General features: G+C 46.6%; 1 protein-coding gene across 1 annotated transcript; it reads left to right on the top strand.

Moving 5' to 3' along the window:
* The first annotated feature begins 7493 nt into the window (after positions 1-7493).
* Positions 7494-15259, top strand: RBP4 (retinol binding protein 4). The gene is made up of 6 exons (XM_025466555.3): positions 7494-7652; positions 7828-7956; positions 8091-8227; positions 8376-8482; positions 13267-13479; positions 14974-15259. Exons 2-6 carry the CDS (start codon positions 7846-7848, stop codon positions 15009-15011), a joined length of 606 nt encoding a protein of 201 aa, XP_025322340.3. The 5' UTR covers positions 7494-7652; positions 7828-7845; the 3' UTR covers positions 15012-15259.
* The last annotated feature ends 318 nt before the right edge of the window (positions 15260-15577 follow it).

Raw genomic sequence — 15577 nt, 5'->3', positions numbered from 1 at the left:
CATCCTATTAGCATCTCATTGTAATTTGAATAATGCAGAGAGTTGAGTCATCCCAGTCACTCCTATCACATTCTAGCCCAGTTTTGGACACTTCCTATCTGGTTATTTTGTGTGACTATGGCACAGCTCCAACTTCTACCAAAAGTATGTTGTGTGCTCACAACTCCCTGATGCCATCTTTCCCTTGTAAGCAGATGGAGAAAAGACACTTAGCTTTATTCCATATGCAGATATATGCTTAATAGGAAAAACAAAATAACCACAGACGTTAACATTCCTCTACTTATAAAAATGAAAGTTAATTTTAAAAAAAACTTATCCTATTATTGTCACCATTCTTTTGTTTTTATAACTACTTCTAGATTCTTGATTTGCTCATTCTTTCAACACATGTCTACTGATTGTCCATTACAAGCAAGCCACCATATTAGCTTCTGTGATAAAGACTTCATATTCCCCCTCATCTGATTCTCTTCTCCTCCTAGTTATACAAGAAGATTATTCTTTCCTGCTGTCCTCCCCTGGTAGGGCCATGTGATGGACTTTGCCTCTGGATTGTGAGCATAAATGTCTCTTTTAGGTAAGAATGATTAATTGCCAACATCAGACCCTCTGCTCTCCATTTTCTCCATTGCCACATCAGTTCCAGAGGGAGGGATCTCCTGATTCCAAGTGAGGATGGCCTGGAACAGAGCCTCCTGATGACATGCCCACTGAGATGGACATGTAGAATGAGTGAGAAATAAATCTTTCTTGTTTTTAGCCTCTGAGAGATGAAGGTTGTCTGTTACCGCTGCACAGCTGAGTAAATTCTGACTGGTACATTTGCATCTTGGGGATGCAGGGGATGAGTAATTAAGTCTTGGTTCCGGTTTTACAAGTACTTGTGATGCAGAAGAGAGATAAGAGCAGTACATGAAGAGCCAAGGAGCACAGAACAGAATATGATAAATGCCAGAAGTGAGGCACACGAGATTTCAGAAAAGGGATCATATCTAGAATGGGTGGAGATGGGGGGGAAATCGAGTGTGCTCCAGAAGGTAGTGACAGCAGAAATAATACCATAGGGTGTAGAGTAACAGGAAGAAGAGTGAGAGATGAATCTGAAAAGGCAGGTTGGGCTCAGATTACAGGAGCTTCAGAGGCTAGATTGAGGATTTTGAACTTTGGAAAGTTTTGGGGCAGGAAAAAACACTATAAGGGTCCTTTCTACAAATGTAATTTGGTAGTACTTAGAAAGATGAATTGGAGAAAAGAAATACTAGACATAGGGATACAGAAGAAGAGGCTATATTGCATTGGGTCATTATCAAATACCCTAAAAATGTGTATAGGCTTTGACCCTGCAATTCTGCTTTTACGAACTTATCTTGCAGAAATAATTAAGACTGTATGTGATTAATGCAGGTACAATGGTATATTCATCAAAAGTACAATTGTAGGGCAGCCCGGGTGGCTCAGCGGTTTAGCGCCGCCTTCAGCCCAGGGCCTGATCCTGGAGACGGGATCGAGTCCCATGTCGGGCTCCCTGCATGGAGCCTGCTTCTCCCTCTGCCTGTGTCTCTGCCTCTCTCTCTCTCATGAATAAATAAATAAAATATTTTTTTTAAAAAAAGTACAATTATAAAAGTAAAAGATCAGAAATAGCCTAGATTTTCAACAATAGGAGGCTGAGTAAATAAATAGCATTATATCTACAGAATAGAAAATTACATTTATTAATAGCCCCACTATAAAGGTCTATTTATGAATATAAAGAAATATTTATGATATGCAGTTAATTGTAAGGTAGTTTTGTAATACGATTCCCCATATATACACATACATGGAGGTATGTGATGTACCACAGCATGGTAACAGTGATTATTCCAAAGTGATGGGATTCAACACATCAATCCTTTTTCTTTTTCTTTCTTTCTTTCTTTTTTTTTTTTTGCTTGTCTGATTTTTCTCAAGTACCTCAATGAACATACATAATTTATTTAATAAATTCATGCATTCATAAACAAAGTTTTTAAGGTTATTTGCAAAGGCTATGAGTGAGGTTGCTTGGGAATGAAAAAGGATGGGACAAATGTAAGATCCAATTCTAGGCAACGGTCAACAGGAGTAGGCAATTGTTTAGTTAGAAAAAGCAAGCAAGACAGAGGGATCACTGGTGACTACTTTGTGTACTGCATGACATTTTATAAAGACAAAGATTTTTTTTTTTAAGGGAAGTATTGGAAGCCTGCCCTGTAGCACACCCACAAATCTCTCTCCTTTCCATCTTTGACTGAGTCTCCTTGTTTCCACTGTCCTATTCCCTGGGGATGGTCCTTACAGACTCTCTGGCTTGTGCTCACAAGATCTCTGTGTCTCTTATTTGCTGTTCAGTCCGAAGCACTGAAAAAAAAAATGTAAGAAAAGAACAATATATTTTTTTTCAATTACCAAACAGACCACTAAGAATGAATTTTTATTTTTTTATTTTGTATTTTTTTTAAAGATCACATTTATCTATTCATGAAAGACAGAGAGAGAGACAGAGAGGCAGAGGGAGAAGCGGGCTCTATGCAGGGAGCCTGATGTGGGACTCCAACCCCTGACTGGGGATCAGGCCCTGAGCTGAAGGCAGACAGTCAACCACTGAGCCACCCAGGCATCCCAAGAATGAATTTTTAATACTACACAATATGTGTTGACTTTTTTGAACTTCACTGTTTAATTCTTATGTCAATATTTCTATGATATTACAGACATTGATGATCATTTATTTAGATACATCTCTGAAACAATAACCAAGTCAATGTGAAAATTCCATCCCATTTAGTCAGAATATTTTTAGAAATATATGCCACAAGGTATTGATAATAAAAAAAAAGTAATTAAAAGAATAACTAACATTATAACACATAATCTGTGCCAGGTACTCTTCTAAGACCCTTACACATATTATAATATTTAATTCTTACAATAACTCAATGAGGTAGGTGCTGTTATTGTCTGTATTTCAAGGCAAGAAATTGAAACACAGAGAAATTAAGTAACTGGCTCAAGGTGACATAGCTAGTAAGTGATAGTGACTTACCCCCAAACTGCAAGTTTAAATAGGATTGGATTAAAAAGGGTACCCATGAGGTGCACAAGACATCAGACTAGCTACTCTAGGAGGATATACAAAGACATTTCCTTTAAGGAATTAAAATATATACATATATATTTACATATATATGAGGAAATGCTATTAAATATCGATTTTAAAAAGTTAAATATAAATTCCAGGAACTCTTTAAAAGCCAACAGAGGGGCGCCTGGCCAGGCAGTCTGTTGGGTGTCCCAGTGTTGGTTTCAGCTCAAGTAATGCTCTCAGGGTCATGAGATCTTGCCCAGTGTTGGGCTCTGGTTCTGGGCTCTGCCCTCAGCTCAGTGTCTGCTTGGGTTTCCCTCTCCTTTTTCCCTTCCCCCTGCACTCTCTGTCTCTCTTTCAAGTAAATAAATAAATCTTAAAAAAAAAAAAAGCTGATAGATGTACCAAAGAATAGTGTTACTTCCTTAAACTTTCTGCTCAAACAAGTTTACATTTTTCTTTTTCTTTTTTCAAGTTTACATTTTTCAATGGTCTACCCTACTAATAAACACATGTAACACCTAATTCTCTCATTGCTAGCTAATCTTTACCACTGCAGTCAACCATTTCTACAGGAAGCAATGCTTATATAATAGTCAAACCACATGTAACCTGAGGTTGAAGCACCATCCAACAATGGTGCTTCAGTTTAGCAAATCTAACAATGTCTTTGATTAACCGGGTGCACCTCAGGTCGTTATATGTATTCACTCTTTGGTTCCATCTTAGCCAGGTTCTCTGCTCCCATATTGCTCATCACTGAAAGGCACCCCCTAAAGGAAGGGTTTTCAGGCACATGCTGGCAGCCAAGTGCAAACGGGCTCTTTCACGTTGCACATCTGCTCACAGGAATCTCTGTGCGCACCGAATAGATGGGTGTGACCAGGTGTCTCAGAAATGACTCAGTGGAGAAGCCCTGGGGGCTCAGTGGTTTAGTGCCTGCCTTTGCCCCGGGGCTGTGATCCTGGAGTCCTGGGATCGAGTCCCATGTCGGGCTCCCTGCATGGAGCCTGCTTTTCCCTCTGCCTGTGTCTCTGCCTCTCTGTGTCTTTTATGAATAAATAAATAAAATCTTTAAGAAAAAGAAGAAAGAACTCGGTGGGATCCATGTGACGTTCACCTAAATTGAGGACACTGACTCATGGCTTTGTAGCCCCTGAAAAAAACTTTTTGAAAAAAATTAGTTTGACTCTTTATACCTGAAAAAGTTGGCCAAATAATCTTTTCATTCTCCCACCAATTATTTTGGCATCTTTTAAATGTAGTCAGAAGATAAATGCTACCTAGTTTCCTCGCTTTTCATTTTCCTTGGCCTCTCCGTCAGGATGTGGATGTTAATGTCAGTTTGCACAAAATGGAGCTGGTTTAAATGCTTCATTTTTATGAGGGTAAGGAAGTCAAGTTCTTGCACCAGCTCTTTTCTCAATTATGGTAGAACATCTTTCCCTATTTCCGAGGAGCTAGTGACTTGCTTGTTGCTTTATTTGTTAAGGCTGCACTAGCTTCTGTTACTGGTAGGCCCCTCAAAATCTCAGCAGCTTAATCCAATGGAAGTTTACTTTTCATATACAGAAAGTTAGTCACTGGTGGGGTCCCAGAGTGATGGAGGCTCTACCAGCTGGCAGATGAGAGAAGAGGGCCAGCAGGGATAGTTGGACAGGCAACTTGTGCAAGTCCGGTCTGGGAGTGACACACTGTTGTCCACGTTCTGTCCACCAGACTCAGGCATGTGGCTTTACAGAGCTACAGAAAGTGGGGAGGTGCCCTCTGGCAGAGAAGTCTCTTCTCAACAGCTCGACACCATGGAAGAGGAGTGCATATTTTTTGGCGGAAGACTAGCTAGCCACATTGCTATGAGTGCTAAATTCCAAGAAATTATGTATTTTTAAGATTTTTAATTTATTTATTTGAGAAAGAGTGAGCAAGAAAGAAAGCATGAAAGGAGGGCAGGGATGGAGAGGCAGAGGGAGAGGGAGAAGCAGGGAGCGAGACATGGGGCTTGCCCCCAGGATTCCAGGATCACAACCCGAGCCAAAGGCAGGCGCTTAACCAACTGAGCCACCCAAGTGCCCCGCCCCACCCAACCAAGAAACTATATTTTAGAAACAATGACCTCTGACCAAATATTTTTAAATAAATATTTTACAAAGTTTATCTAAGCGATTAATTTCAATAAAACAAATTAAGTCAGCATCTACTAGTTGAGCACCTAGTAAGTGCAAGTCTCTTGATAAATCTCATGGAAAAGTTGAGGGAAGGGACAGATGTCAAGGTGAATGAATGTCCATGGCAGAAAATGAACTTTTGTGAATATTATATACAGTTACAGTTACATCCATGAAGATGTAATTTAAAATATAATCTTATTGCTAGAAAAAGATGTTTACAATGAGTATATTCTGTTTTCTGATTAAACAGTTTCATTGTAGGAAAATTTGGAAAGTACAAAAAGTACAAATCAAATATCCTTAATTCTGTCACATAGAGATAATCACTGTGAACATTTTTCCTGTTTATATTATATATACGTGCATATTTGAAAAATAATTTTATGAGGACAAATTTCAAAGCACCAAAGTCAAAAACATCAGTTGACCTGTACTCACCTATTTGTAATCATGAAGAAATTCGAGGGAGAATGCCAAAATAAACTGTTTTTCTTTGCTGGTATCTGGGACACCAAATTTCATGACTTATCATTAAAGGGAGAAGGAGGAACAGTTACAGCACCTTTTATGCGTCTAACAATTAAGTGAACAAACAAGTTGCTGCAAAAACGATTTATGTGGGCAGCTGGGGTGGCTCAGTGGTTTAGCGCTGCCTTTGGCCTAGGGTGTGATCCTGGAGCCTCGGGATCGAGTCCCACGTCGGGCTCCCTGCATGGAGCCTGCTTCTCCCTCTGCCTCTCTCTGTGTCTCTCATGAATAAATAAATAAAATCTTAAAAAAAAAAATCTATGTAACAATGCACTGAAATTTCCTATATTTATTCAACATGTAGCCTGTGCAAGGACCACCAGAATATGTTCTAGAAGAAAGGGATGAAAGGGATAGTGTCACTGGGAGAACTTTTCTGGCAATAATAACTGCAAAGGTGATTAGGCTCAGCCAGGCTCTCCCTCCATCACTGGAGGTGTCGGATCAGAAGCTGGAAGACCTTCTGGACTTTGGAATGTTGAGGAAGGGATCCAAGCACTGGACAGGAGAAAGGTGTCCTAAAGTCATTTCCCACATAGGGTGCAGGGATATTATCCCCAGCGCATCCCCACACATAGTCCCTACAGGAGCAGCTCTTATATGAGCTATTTGGGATTATACGTCCTAACCAGTTAGCTGGTTGGCCAGAAACAGGGCTTTCCTAGCTCTGGGGCAGTAAGGAGCTAAATGCATCATCGTTGGCACTCCAGACACCCTAAAGGCACAACCGGGAAGCAGGGAAAGGCGTCAAGCGGAAGCAGAGAACCAGGCAGGTAGATGTCCAAAGAGTCACAGGAAGGTGCCTATTTCTTTGCCATACCACTAACTCTCATTCAGTCAAAAGCTGCATCTTCTGACTTCTTTGATGGATCAGAGGGGCTCTAACTCTGAACGTTAGGAGAAAATCATGGACAGTAAATTGTGCCACCATGTAGGCAAAATAACATGACTAGTCACAGCATTTTGACTCCATTGACCACTGACTATAGAATTTTGTTCACCTCCCCGCTCTCGTCTACTCCTCGAGAGCACACCTTAGCTATTTCCATAACAAAGCAAAAGTGCACTAGGCTTTGAAAGAAAATTGCATCATAAACAATCGGCAGACGTGCTTCCAAGTGGTTTGAGCGAAGCGCCACAGACTAAGAGGCGGCCACGGAGGGGGCTAGAGTATTCCCTGCCCGATTAGGGGTTATGGAGAATGTTTAACAGGGAGGGTTTTAATGCTTCTAAAGATGTTGAAACTAAAGAAAAAATATTTACCCAGAAGGTACAACTCTCCCGAAGGAGAGTAAAATACATCCTTTATAAAGTGAAGAACGACTTGGCCGAAACATTCCCAAAGCCCTGCACGACGCCCTCCGAGGCCAGCAGCGCGGTCCTGCGTCCCCGGGAGGCCACGGCTTCGCGCCAGGCCGCCTCGCGCCTGGGCCGGAGCCGCCGGGACCCGAGGCCACCCCGGGCCGCAGCCGGCGGCCGCTGGCACGAGCGCCGGGTGACCGGGCCAGGGCTGGTTCCCGCGGCTCGCCGCCGTGGGGAGCCGGGCTCGGCCGAGGCCACCCCGCGCGGCAGCTCCACCGCCCGCCGCGGCCCCGGAGGCGCGGCTGCCGCCAGGGACCCTCCCTGCGCCGGGGCGGCGGGCGGCGGGCGGTGAGTCAGGGCGCGTTATGCAAGTGCTGGCCGCCGGCCGGCGCCTCCCCTCGGTCTTTCACCCCGGCCGTTACGAAAGCGAGACCCCCTCCCGCCCCGGCTATAAAGCGGGCGGCCCGGCGGCCCCGGCGGATCGCCGCCTTCCCTGGCTCCACGCGCGCCCCACACCGCGGCCAGGCTTGCGCGCAGCTCCGGTGGTGAGCGGCGGCGGGGCGGGCGGAGGGCGGCGGGCGCGGGGCGGGCAGGGCCGGGGGCGCGCAGGGCCGGGGGCGGGCAGGGCCGGGCCGGGGGCGCGGGGCGGGCGCGGGGGCGCGGGGCCGGGGGCGCGGGGCCCGGGGCGCGGGGCGGGCGCTCACGGCGCGGTCCCCGCAGGGCGGACTCCCGGGCACGATGGAGTGGGTGTGGGCGCTCGTGCTGCTGGCGGCGCTGGGCAGCGCCCGGGCGGAGAGCGACTGCCGAGTGAGCAACTTCCAAGTCAAGAAGAACTTCGACAAGGCTCGCGTAGGTATCCGCCGGGCGGCCCCGTGGCCGCGGTCCCGGCCCCCCGCCCCCCGCGCGATCCCCCTTGCAGGCGGCGGACCGAGCTCGCCCGGCCACAACCCCACGCTCACCCCCTTCGCTCCCCTCCCTCGCAGTTCGCCGGGACCTGGTACGCCATGGCCAAGAAGGACCCCGAGGGCCTCTTTCTGCAGGACAACATCGTCGCTGAGTTCTCGGTGGATGAGAATGGCCGGATGAGCGCCACGGCCAAGGGCCGAGTCCGGCTTTTGAAGTCAGAGCCCCCTCTGCCCCCCAACGCCCCCACCCCCTACCCCCCGCTGAGCTCCAGACCCAGACTGGGGAGGGAGGGGAGCATCAGGGTGCGCTGGAGGGAGGAAGCCCGATGCCGGCCTGGCTCAGGATCTCCTTGGCTTTTGCAGTAACTGGGACGTGTGTGCAGACATGGTTGGCACCTTCACAGACACCGAGGACCCTGCTAAATTCAAGATGAAGTATTGGGGCGTAGCGTCCTTCCTCCAGAAAGGAAGTGAGTAGTCAGTTCAGTGGAACCATCTCAGGGGAGGGAGGGGGTCATACCTGACCAAATTGCAGGGTTTCTTCTCCAGCGGCACCCTTGGAAAGAACCGCCTCTATGTGGTGGGAATTCTGAGCAAGACCTGAGGTTAGGGAAGTGAGGTTGGGACTAGTGACCACCCCCTCCCCCCTTTCACCTTCAGCTCTAAAAACCTGGCCCAAGCTCAAAAGGACCTTTGGGCTTGTCAGGTGACCTCCTTCTGCCATTTTCCTGTGCAGCCACTGTGCCAAGGCATGTACCCTTCATGCTCAGACTTCCCACCTCTCCAAGACCCATCCCACATCACCACTCACAGCCTGGTCTTATATTTCCTCCATTTCACTGGGCTGAATCCCTGGGACAGCTTGATTACTTGGGGACCCCAGCAGAGGCTGGGAGACCCTCATCGTGGGATGTAGGGAGCATTTGTGCATAGGGTTGGCTCACTCCCAGGTGCCCTACCTGCAAAGGCTGAGATACTGAGCCAGCCCAGCTACATAGCATTCTGGCCTAAGGTCAGAGGCCCTGACCTCTTCCCTTCTTCCAACCACTGAAACTCAGATGGGGGCAGGGTGTTGAAGATTCTCAGAAAAGCATCCTAAAAATTGGGCTGATTATAAGAACCACAGCATGTACGTGCCCTTTCTACTTTTATTCCATTTCTCTTACATTTCAAATCTGGAAATCTCTTTGGTACCCAGAGGACAATGCAGGCCGGGGAGGAGGTGGGGAATCTATCCTAGGATCCTAAAGATGGAGAGTTAACCCTACAAACTGAGATCAAAAGAAAGTAGAGATTTGCCCATGGTCATACAAGTTTGTATGCCAGGGGTTCTAGCTCCCAGGTAAGTAGCAAAAAATATTTCAAATAATGTGGCAAGACTTGCTAGAATGATTCATTTGCTGTGAAAGATACGTCCTTCTGATAATGAGTTACAAAAATCAATACTGGAGGTACAAGATTACTAATTTTTAGTAAATGTAAACAAACAATGCTCTGTTGCATTTTGAGATGCACTCCTGAGAGGACTTGGGTTCTGTGGGTAGTGCATTCAGGAAGGGTGGGAGGGCATCCCATGAGGAAGTGGGGTTTGCCTCTTGTCTCTTCCTCGCCTTACCAAACCAGATTAGTTTTGCTTTTACGTCTGATAGATTGAGATTCTAGCCAGGAGTTCAATTGGAGGGGGGAAAAAAAACCCAAACTTTTGAAATCCTGAGAATGATGGCTGCAGGTATTCAGTGGGGTGAATGCAATACGGAAGGCTCAGAATTAAATTCCCCGGGAGGTCCCCTTTCAGGAAGAAGCAGTGCTGTGCGGTGGCCTGTGGCCGAGCATGCAGGGCTCAGGTCAGAATGCCTGAGTTCAGATCCTAACCCAACCTACTCCCTGTGGGAACGTGGGTGTGTTCCTTATCCTCTCTGTGCCTCAGTCTCCTCCTCTGCAAAGGAGGTGATCAGAGCACCTGCCCCATGGGGTTGTCTTGTGTGGATGCAGTGAGTTACCCCACAGAAAGAGCAGGGCCAGGACATGCGTCCTGTATGAGTGTATATTATTAGTGCTTTGTCTTCTCCCAGCACGAAATCATATTTTATCTTCTGGGCACAGGCTGAGAGGTCCCGCAGAGTCCATCAGTTCATTCTACAGGTGAAGAAACTCACGTCTCTCTTAGAGAAATGACTAGCCCAGGGCCACCTGGCTACTTAGTGTCACTTAGTGACACCTCTTTGCCCAGGCCAGGAGAAAGGGCATGAGCCGTCCCTCTGTCCCTCCGTATTCTAAGTAGCCCACAGCCTGGATGATCTGGGGCTTCTACCTCCCTGTGTCTTACCTGCTTTGGCGATTGGGCGGGTGGGGCTTCTACAAACTCTGCATTCTTTCCTTGTGCCGATTTCTTTCTTCCTTGATCTTGGTCTGGCATTAAACCCTGACTTGATCAGGAGGGTCTGAGGCCTTGGAGAGTGGCCTCTCCCCTTCTACATCTGCTGCATTTTACCAAGCATATGTGTTTAAAGCGAGGTCTGCTTATTGCAGAGAAAATAACTCAGAAACAAATACTCTATTTGTTGTTATATTCTTTTAAAATGAGGTGTAATAAATTTCTACAGCTGAATATTCCATTGCAATGTCAGCCGACTCCGACATGGCTTGCTGCCCCAGCTTTGGGCGTGCTCTGTCCTGGCCTCCTTCTGCCCCAGCTCTGCCAGCAGCAAACAGGACGTCTCAGGGGTTAAGGAATGCCACCATCAACCAATCTTGGTTGAATACAGGTTTCACCATTGACTGGCCTCCCTGAACTTTGATTTCCTTAACTGTGAAATGGGGATAAAGAATAGTCGCTATTTCATAAGATTGTTGGGAGGACAACTTAAGGTAACTCATGAAAAATGCTTAGCCTGATGGATAATAAGCGCTCATGAAAATATTAGCTTTGGTCATCATCATTTTGGGCCTCTCTGAAAGTCTTGGACAAAAATTCTCCTTTGTCTTCCAGATGAGGTCCGCCCCTCTGCTAAAGGGGCTAAATAATGCAGGCCTGATTGTCTACCTCAGTTTCTTCCTTGGACCACCTACATCTAGATCAGCTGGTTGCTTCCTAAGTGTAGATTAAGAGCTCAAACCTAGACTTACTGAATCAGAAACTCTTGGGGTGGGGCCCCAGAGTCTGCAGGTTTACTGTGGTCCTTCGGTATGCTCCTTCTGCACAATGAAGCTGGAGAGACTGCTCTCGATAATTTAATACAAAGAATCTGGAGTTCGGAGGACCAAGTTCATTCTTTTGAGTGGCGCGCGAGCAGTCCATCTCACATCTCAGGAGGGAAAGTCTAGTAAAGTTTCTTAGGATTTAAATTTTTCATCGGCTTTGAACTATTTAGCTAAAAAAGAGCCTGGAGATAAACCAAACCAAGTTAGGCCTTTCTTTTAAAGTCAAGAGTGGTAGCCAATTTTCTTAAAACCAGGCATTGAGAATTACTTAGTTCTTATGTCAGAATTCACTTCTGGCAACAATCTTGGAAAAATACAATTAAGCTGCAGATTTGCTGAGCTAATCGCTGCCTTGATCATGAATCAGGGTAACATTTCAAAGAGTGCATGGGTGTTTGAGGGTAAGACGGCTGGGGTGTCTCCAACAGGCACACTGAGCCCCACCACCAGGGAAGGAATGACTTCATTTGCAGAGGAGGAGGACTCTCTGCACAGAGGCTCAGGAGTCTGTGAGGGGAGCCTGTGGTTAGGGTGAGGCCAGCAGGCGGTCTCAGGGCCTCTGTTCCTGGCCTGTCTGATGAATAACTGAGCAGTCGTGCGTCTGGGCACCCCCAGCTCTGGCCTCTGACACTCTCCTGTGGGAAAGCCTGGGAGGGGTAGTGGTGGCTCATTCTTTCTCCTGGAGAGCTTGGAGGGAGCTGAGCTGGAGCCTCCAGTACCCAGTCCCCTGCAGCTGAACCCCTCCTCAGATGGTCCTCCAGGGGTTCTCAGATCCAAGAGGTGACTTAGGGTGGGCAGAAGAGGCCTCCCTTATGCTCTCTGATCCTGGGGGGCCCGGGTTCCTCTGCATTTCTCCTGCCTGGAACCAACATAGAACAGAGACCATCACCTGCTTCGTGGTCTGAGGGTGAGATAGAGACACAGAGGCTTTTTGTCTCTTTGTTTCTTGTCCTCGCTCTCAACTTACTGCGTGGAGACAGTGTGGTGTAGCCATTATGCACGTGGGTTCTGGTTCTGTCCTGCTCTTTGTGATCTTGGATAAATTATATAGTTTTCCTGTGCCTCAGTTTCCTCATCTGTAAAATAGAAATAACAGTGTGCACTTCTGGGTAGACATGAGGAATGATTGAGAAAGCATGGGAACTGCCTACACGGTGGTTGATACATAGTTAAGTGCTCAGAAAGTCCTAACCATGGTTCCATGTCAATGAGAATGTTCAATTAAGTAGAGATGTGGCACTTTTTACCAAGTATGAGGTATTTGGAGAAACCTGGAGGTTTCTCCAGGGCAAATCCCTCAAACATACATTCTTATTAATGTTATTTCTTATTCTGCCTTTGCTGACATTTATTCCACCTTTGTGTATACTTCTTCCTGGCTTACCTCCCAGCATGAGGAATAAATGAAATCTGGATTCTTCAAGGGCTCAGCTCTGCCTCTAGCAGGGGAGATCTGAAAAGCACAAGCTCTAAGAAAGAATATGTATACCCTCAATGCAAAAACTACTCTTTTGCCAGGGTGGAGAAGTGAGTCAGGTTCTGGCTTCTAAGCCAGAATTAAGATGGAGCAGGAGAGCCGTGAAGCAGATCATCAGAGTGATGTCCTCCAGGGGATCAGGGGGCAGCAGGGCAATGAGACATAAGCTGGCGGCCATCAGATGTCAGCCACAAAAGCACAGATATTGTTGGAGAATAGGTGGAGCAGACAACAGTAAATGGTCTATTTGATGGTTTCGATGGGCTCACATTCCCAGTTGTTCTTTGGATAGATACTATCACATTTGTTGTCGGGGTGAGAGATTATCATTGAAGGGAACAAGGTCTTCCCCCCACTAATCACCTCTCGACTCCAGGGTTCTTTTCTATAAAGGAGAACAACGTCCTTACTTATTCTCCCAATCGAATGAACGCCTTCAGAATTCTCGGCAGTCTCCTGCTTCCTGGAGAAATGAAACCAGTTTCGGGAAGTCACCGGTTTCTTGAGCCTGGTATTTCCCTGGCACCTGAGCCCGCTGAGGGAGAGGCATTGACTCTGTGGCTTTCTGGTTTGCAGATGATGACCACTGGATCATCGACACGGACTATGACACCTATGCCGTGCAGTATTCCTGCCGCCTCCTGAACCTCGATGGCACCTGTGCTGACAGCTACTCCTTCGTGTTTTCCCGTGACCCCAATGGCCTTCCCCTGGAGGCACAAAAGATCGTGAGGCAGAGGCAGGAGGAGCTGTGCCTGGCCAGGCAGTACAGGCTGATCGTTCACAATGGTGAGTGGGTGGGTGGGAGTAGGGTGCCCCAGCTCTCCTGGAGAGGTCGGTGTGCCATGCATTTGGGCCCACCTGCCAGTGAGATGCATTTCATCTGCATGCGAGAAAAAACAGGGAGTCTGAGAAGCCCCAGGGGACCCAGCTGGGTCCTTCTTGACCAGATCTTTTGTGGGGCTGTTTCAGAAGGGGTGAGGGGGGAAAAAAAGCCCCTTTTCAAAACCCTGGCACTTTCAATGAAGTAAAGCTGCAGAGAAAAGGCTCTTCCTTTTTATCTGCTCCCCTAGGCTCAGTCTGTGGTCACATGATTTTGTCCCTGGCTACACTGCCCCCAAAACCATTTGACTGCATTCATGTTATTTAAGGATTCAGTGGCCCCAGTGAGGGGTGGGGCAGCAAATGTGACCATTGGTGTAAAAAGGTAAAGAGATACATCACTATAACAAGTTCAGATCACAACATTTCAACAAATGCTCTTTTTCTCTTATGGAACTAAACAACTGTGAAATTGCCTAGCTAGTTTTCCTCACTTGTGTTTTTTGAGATTCCCTGGAACAGCCATCGAATCTTTTTATAGATGTTACCTTTGTCTGATCTTGATTTAAAAACCGATAATGTTCTGGAGGAAAGTGTGCAGTCAGTCTATTTTGAAATGACACCCACTCCCACGGGAAACTGAGTTTCAAAATCCAAATAGGGTAATGCTAAAATGTAGAAAAAGAACAAAACTGAACTTTTCTGTTGGTCATCTGACTAGCCAGCCCACACAACACCAAACAGATAGATATGTACCCAAACCAAAAAACATTAAAAAATAAGATTTTGATGCTTTATCCTGGGAGGAGCCTACATGTAGGGCCGGGGGAGGATGTCACCTCAGCCAGGACCCACACTTGCACCATTTACCTGTATTACCCCCCACGTAACCCTCAGAGAACCTTATAGAGTACAGATTCGCATTATCTACATTCTACTAATGAGAAAATGCAGACTAAGAAAGATTACACAGATTATTGAAGATCTCCCACCCAAAGCCCCCTGTGGCACCACTTGGTGACACAGGACACAGGACATGGTGAACATGGTGAACATAGTTCATAGTTCATAGAACCATACATAGTTCATGGTTTATAGAACATGGTTTCTATAAAACCACCCACACAGTGGCTGAGGTCAGGCTGATTTGGTCCCCACTTCCTGAAATAGGAGGACATGCGCCCGATCCTTCAAAATGCAGTGAGGCAAATTTAAGACCAATTAAAGGAAAACTTCCATACAGCAGTTCCTATGCTCTTGGCCCCTCTCTCACCCACAAGAGAAAATCAAAGGGTTTCAGGAAGAGCCTTGAGGGTGGGGATGAATCACAGTCACATCTAGCTGTGACCTTACAAGAAACATTTGAATACAGCCAAGCCCTAAGGCCATCATAATATTCACTGTGTACATTTACCATTGGGTCTGTCTTCCTGTCATCAATGACTGTTTTCTCTATTTCAGGGTATTGTGACGGCAGATCAGAACCAAACACTTTGTAGCAACGTGGAGTTTCATTTGAAAAGTTCCCATTAATTCATGCAGCCTTCAATTGTCTCGTATCTTAGGGGTTTAGTTTGCCCTGCTCTGTACCCCTGCCCTCCACAAACATGGAATCTCAGCACACCTAAAAATATCGGTGGGGATCAGTGAATCTGCACTCAGATGACTGTCTTTCCTGGAGTTTTCTAAGGAATTGTTTCAAGCTTAGGATTCCAGACTTTGATTTATTAAAATGTAGTCACCTGTTTCCTGTGATCTGGGTTTTTATTTGTGCCGCCTCAATGTCAAAGTGACAAGTTCTGTGGGTGGTTGGGTAGGGTGTGCTTCTGTATACCAGGAGGGGCTCTTCTCTCCCCATTCTTCATAACTTTTGGCCTGTTCTGTGCCTCAGCTCCATTAGTAATGACTGTGGCTTCTCCTGACTTCCTGGAAAGGGGGCTTCCCATTAACTGAGAAAGGCCTCACCTAAAGCCTGCCAAGGCCAAAAGAGGTGTGTCTTGGCTAGGCCAGGCCAGTCAGCTCAAGGCCAGGCCATGGGTCCATGAGGAAGGTAGGATGGTGGGCT

This window comes from Canis lupus, chromosome 28 (genome assembly GCF_003254725.2).
Source record: "Canis lupus dingo isolate Sandy chromosome 28, ASM325472v2, whole genome shotgun sequence".
Lineage (NCBI taxonomy): Eukaryota > Metazoa > Chordata > Mammalia > Carnivora > Canidae > Canis > Canis lupus.
Note: the sequence above shows the minus strand (reverse complement) of the source record. Positions and strands in the feature narration are given on the sequence as shown.

Bases quoted from the DNA above. Each gene is read 5' to 3' on its own strand.
- RBP4 (XM_025466555.3), top strand. From the start codon at position 7,846: ATGGAGTGGGTGTGGGCGCTCGTGCTGCTGGCGGCGCTGGGCAGCGCC. The intron at 7,957-8,090 runs GTAGGTATCCGC...CCTCCCTCGCAG, and splicing joins AGAACTTCGACAAGGCTCGC to TTCGCCGGGACCTGGTACGC. The intron at 13,480-14,973 runs GTGAGTGGGTGG...TCTCTATTTCAG, and splicing joins CAGGCTGATCGTTCACAATG to GGTATTGTGACGGCAGATCA.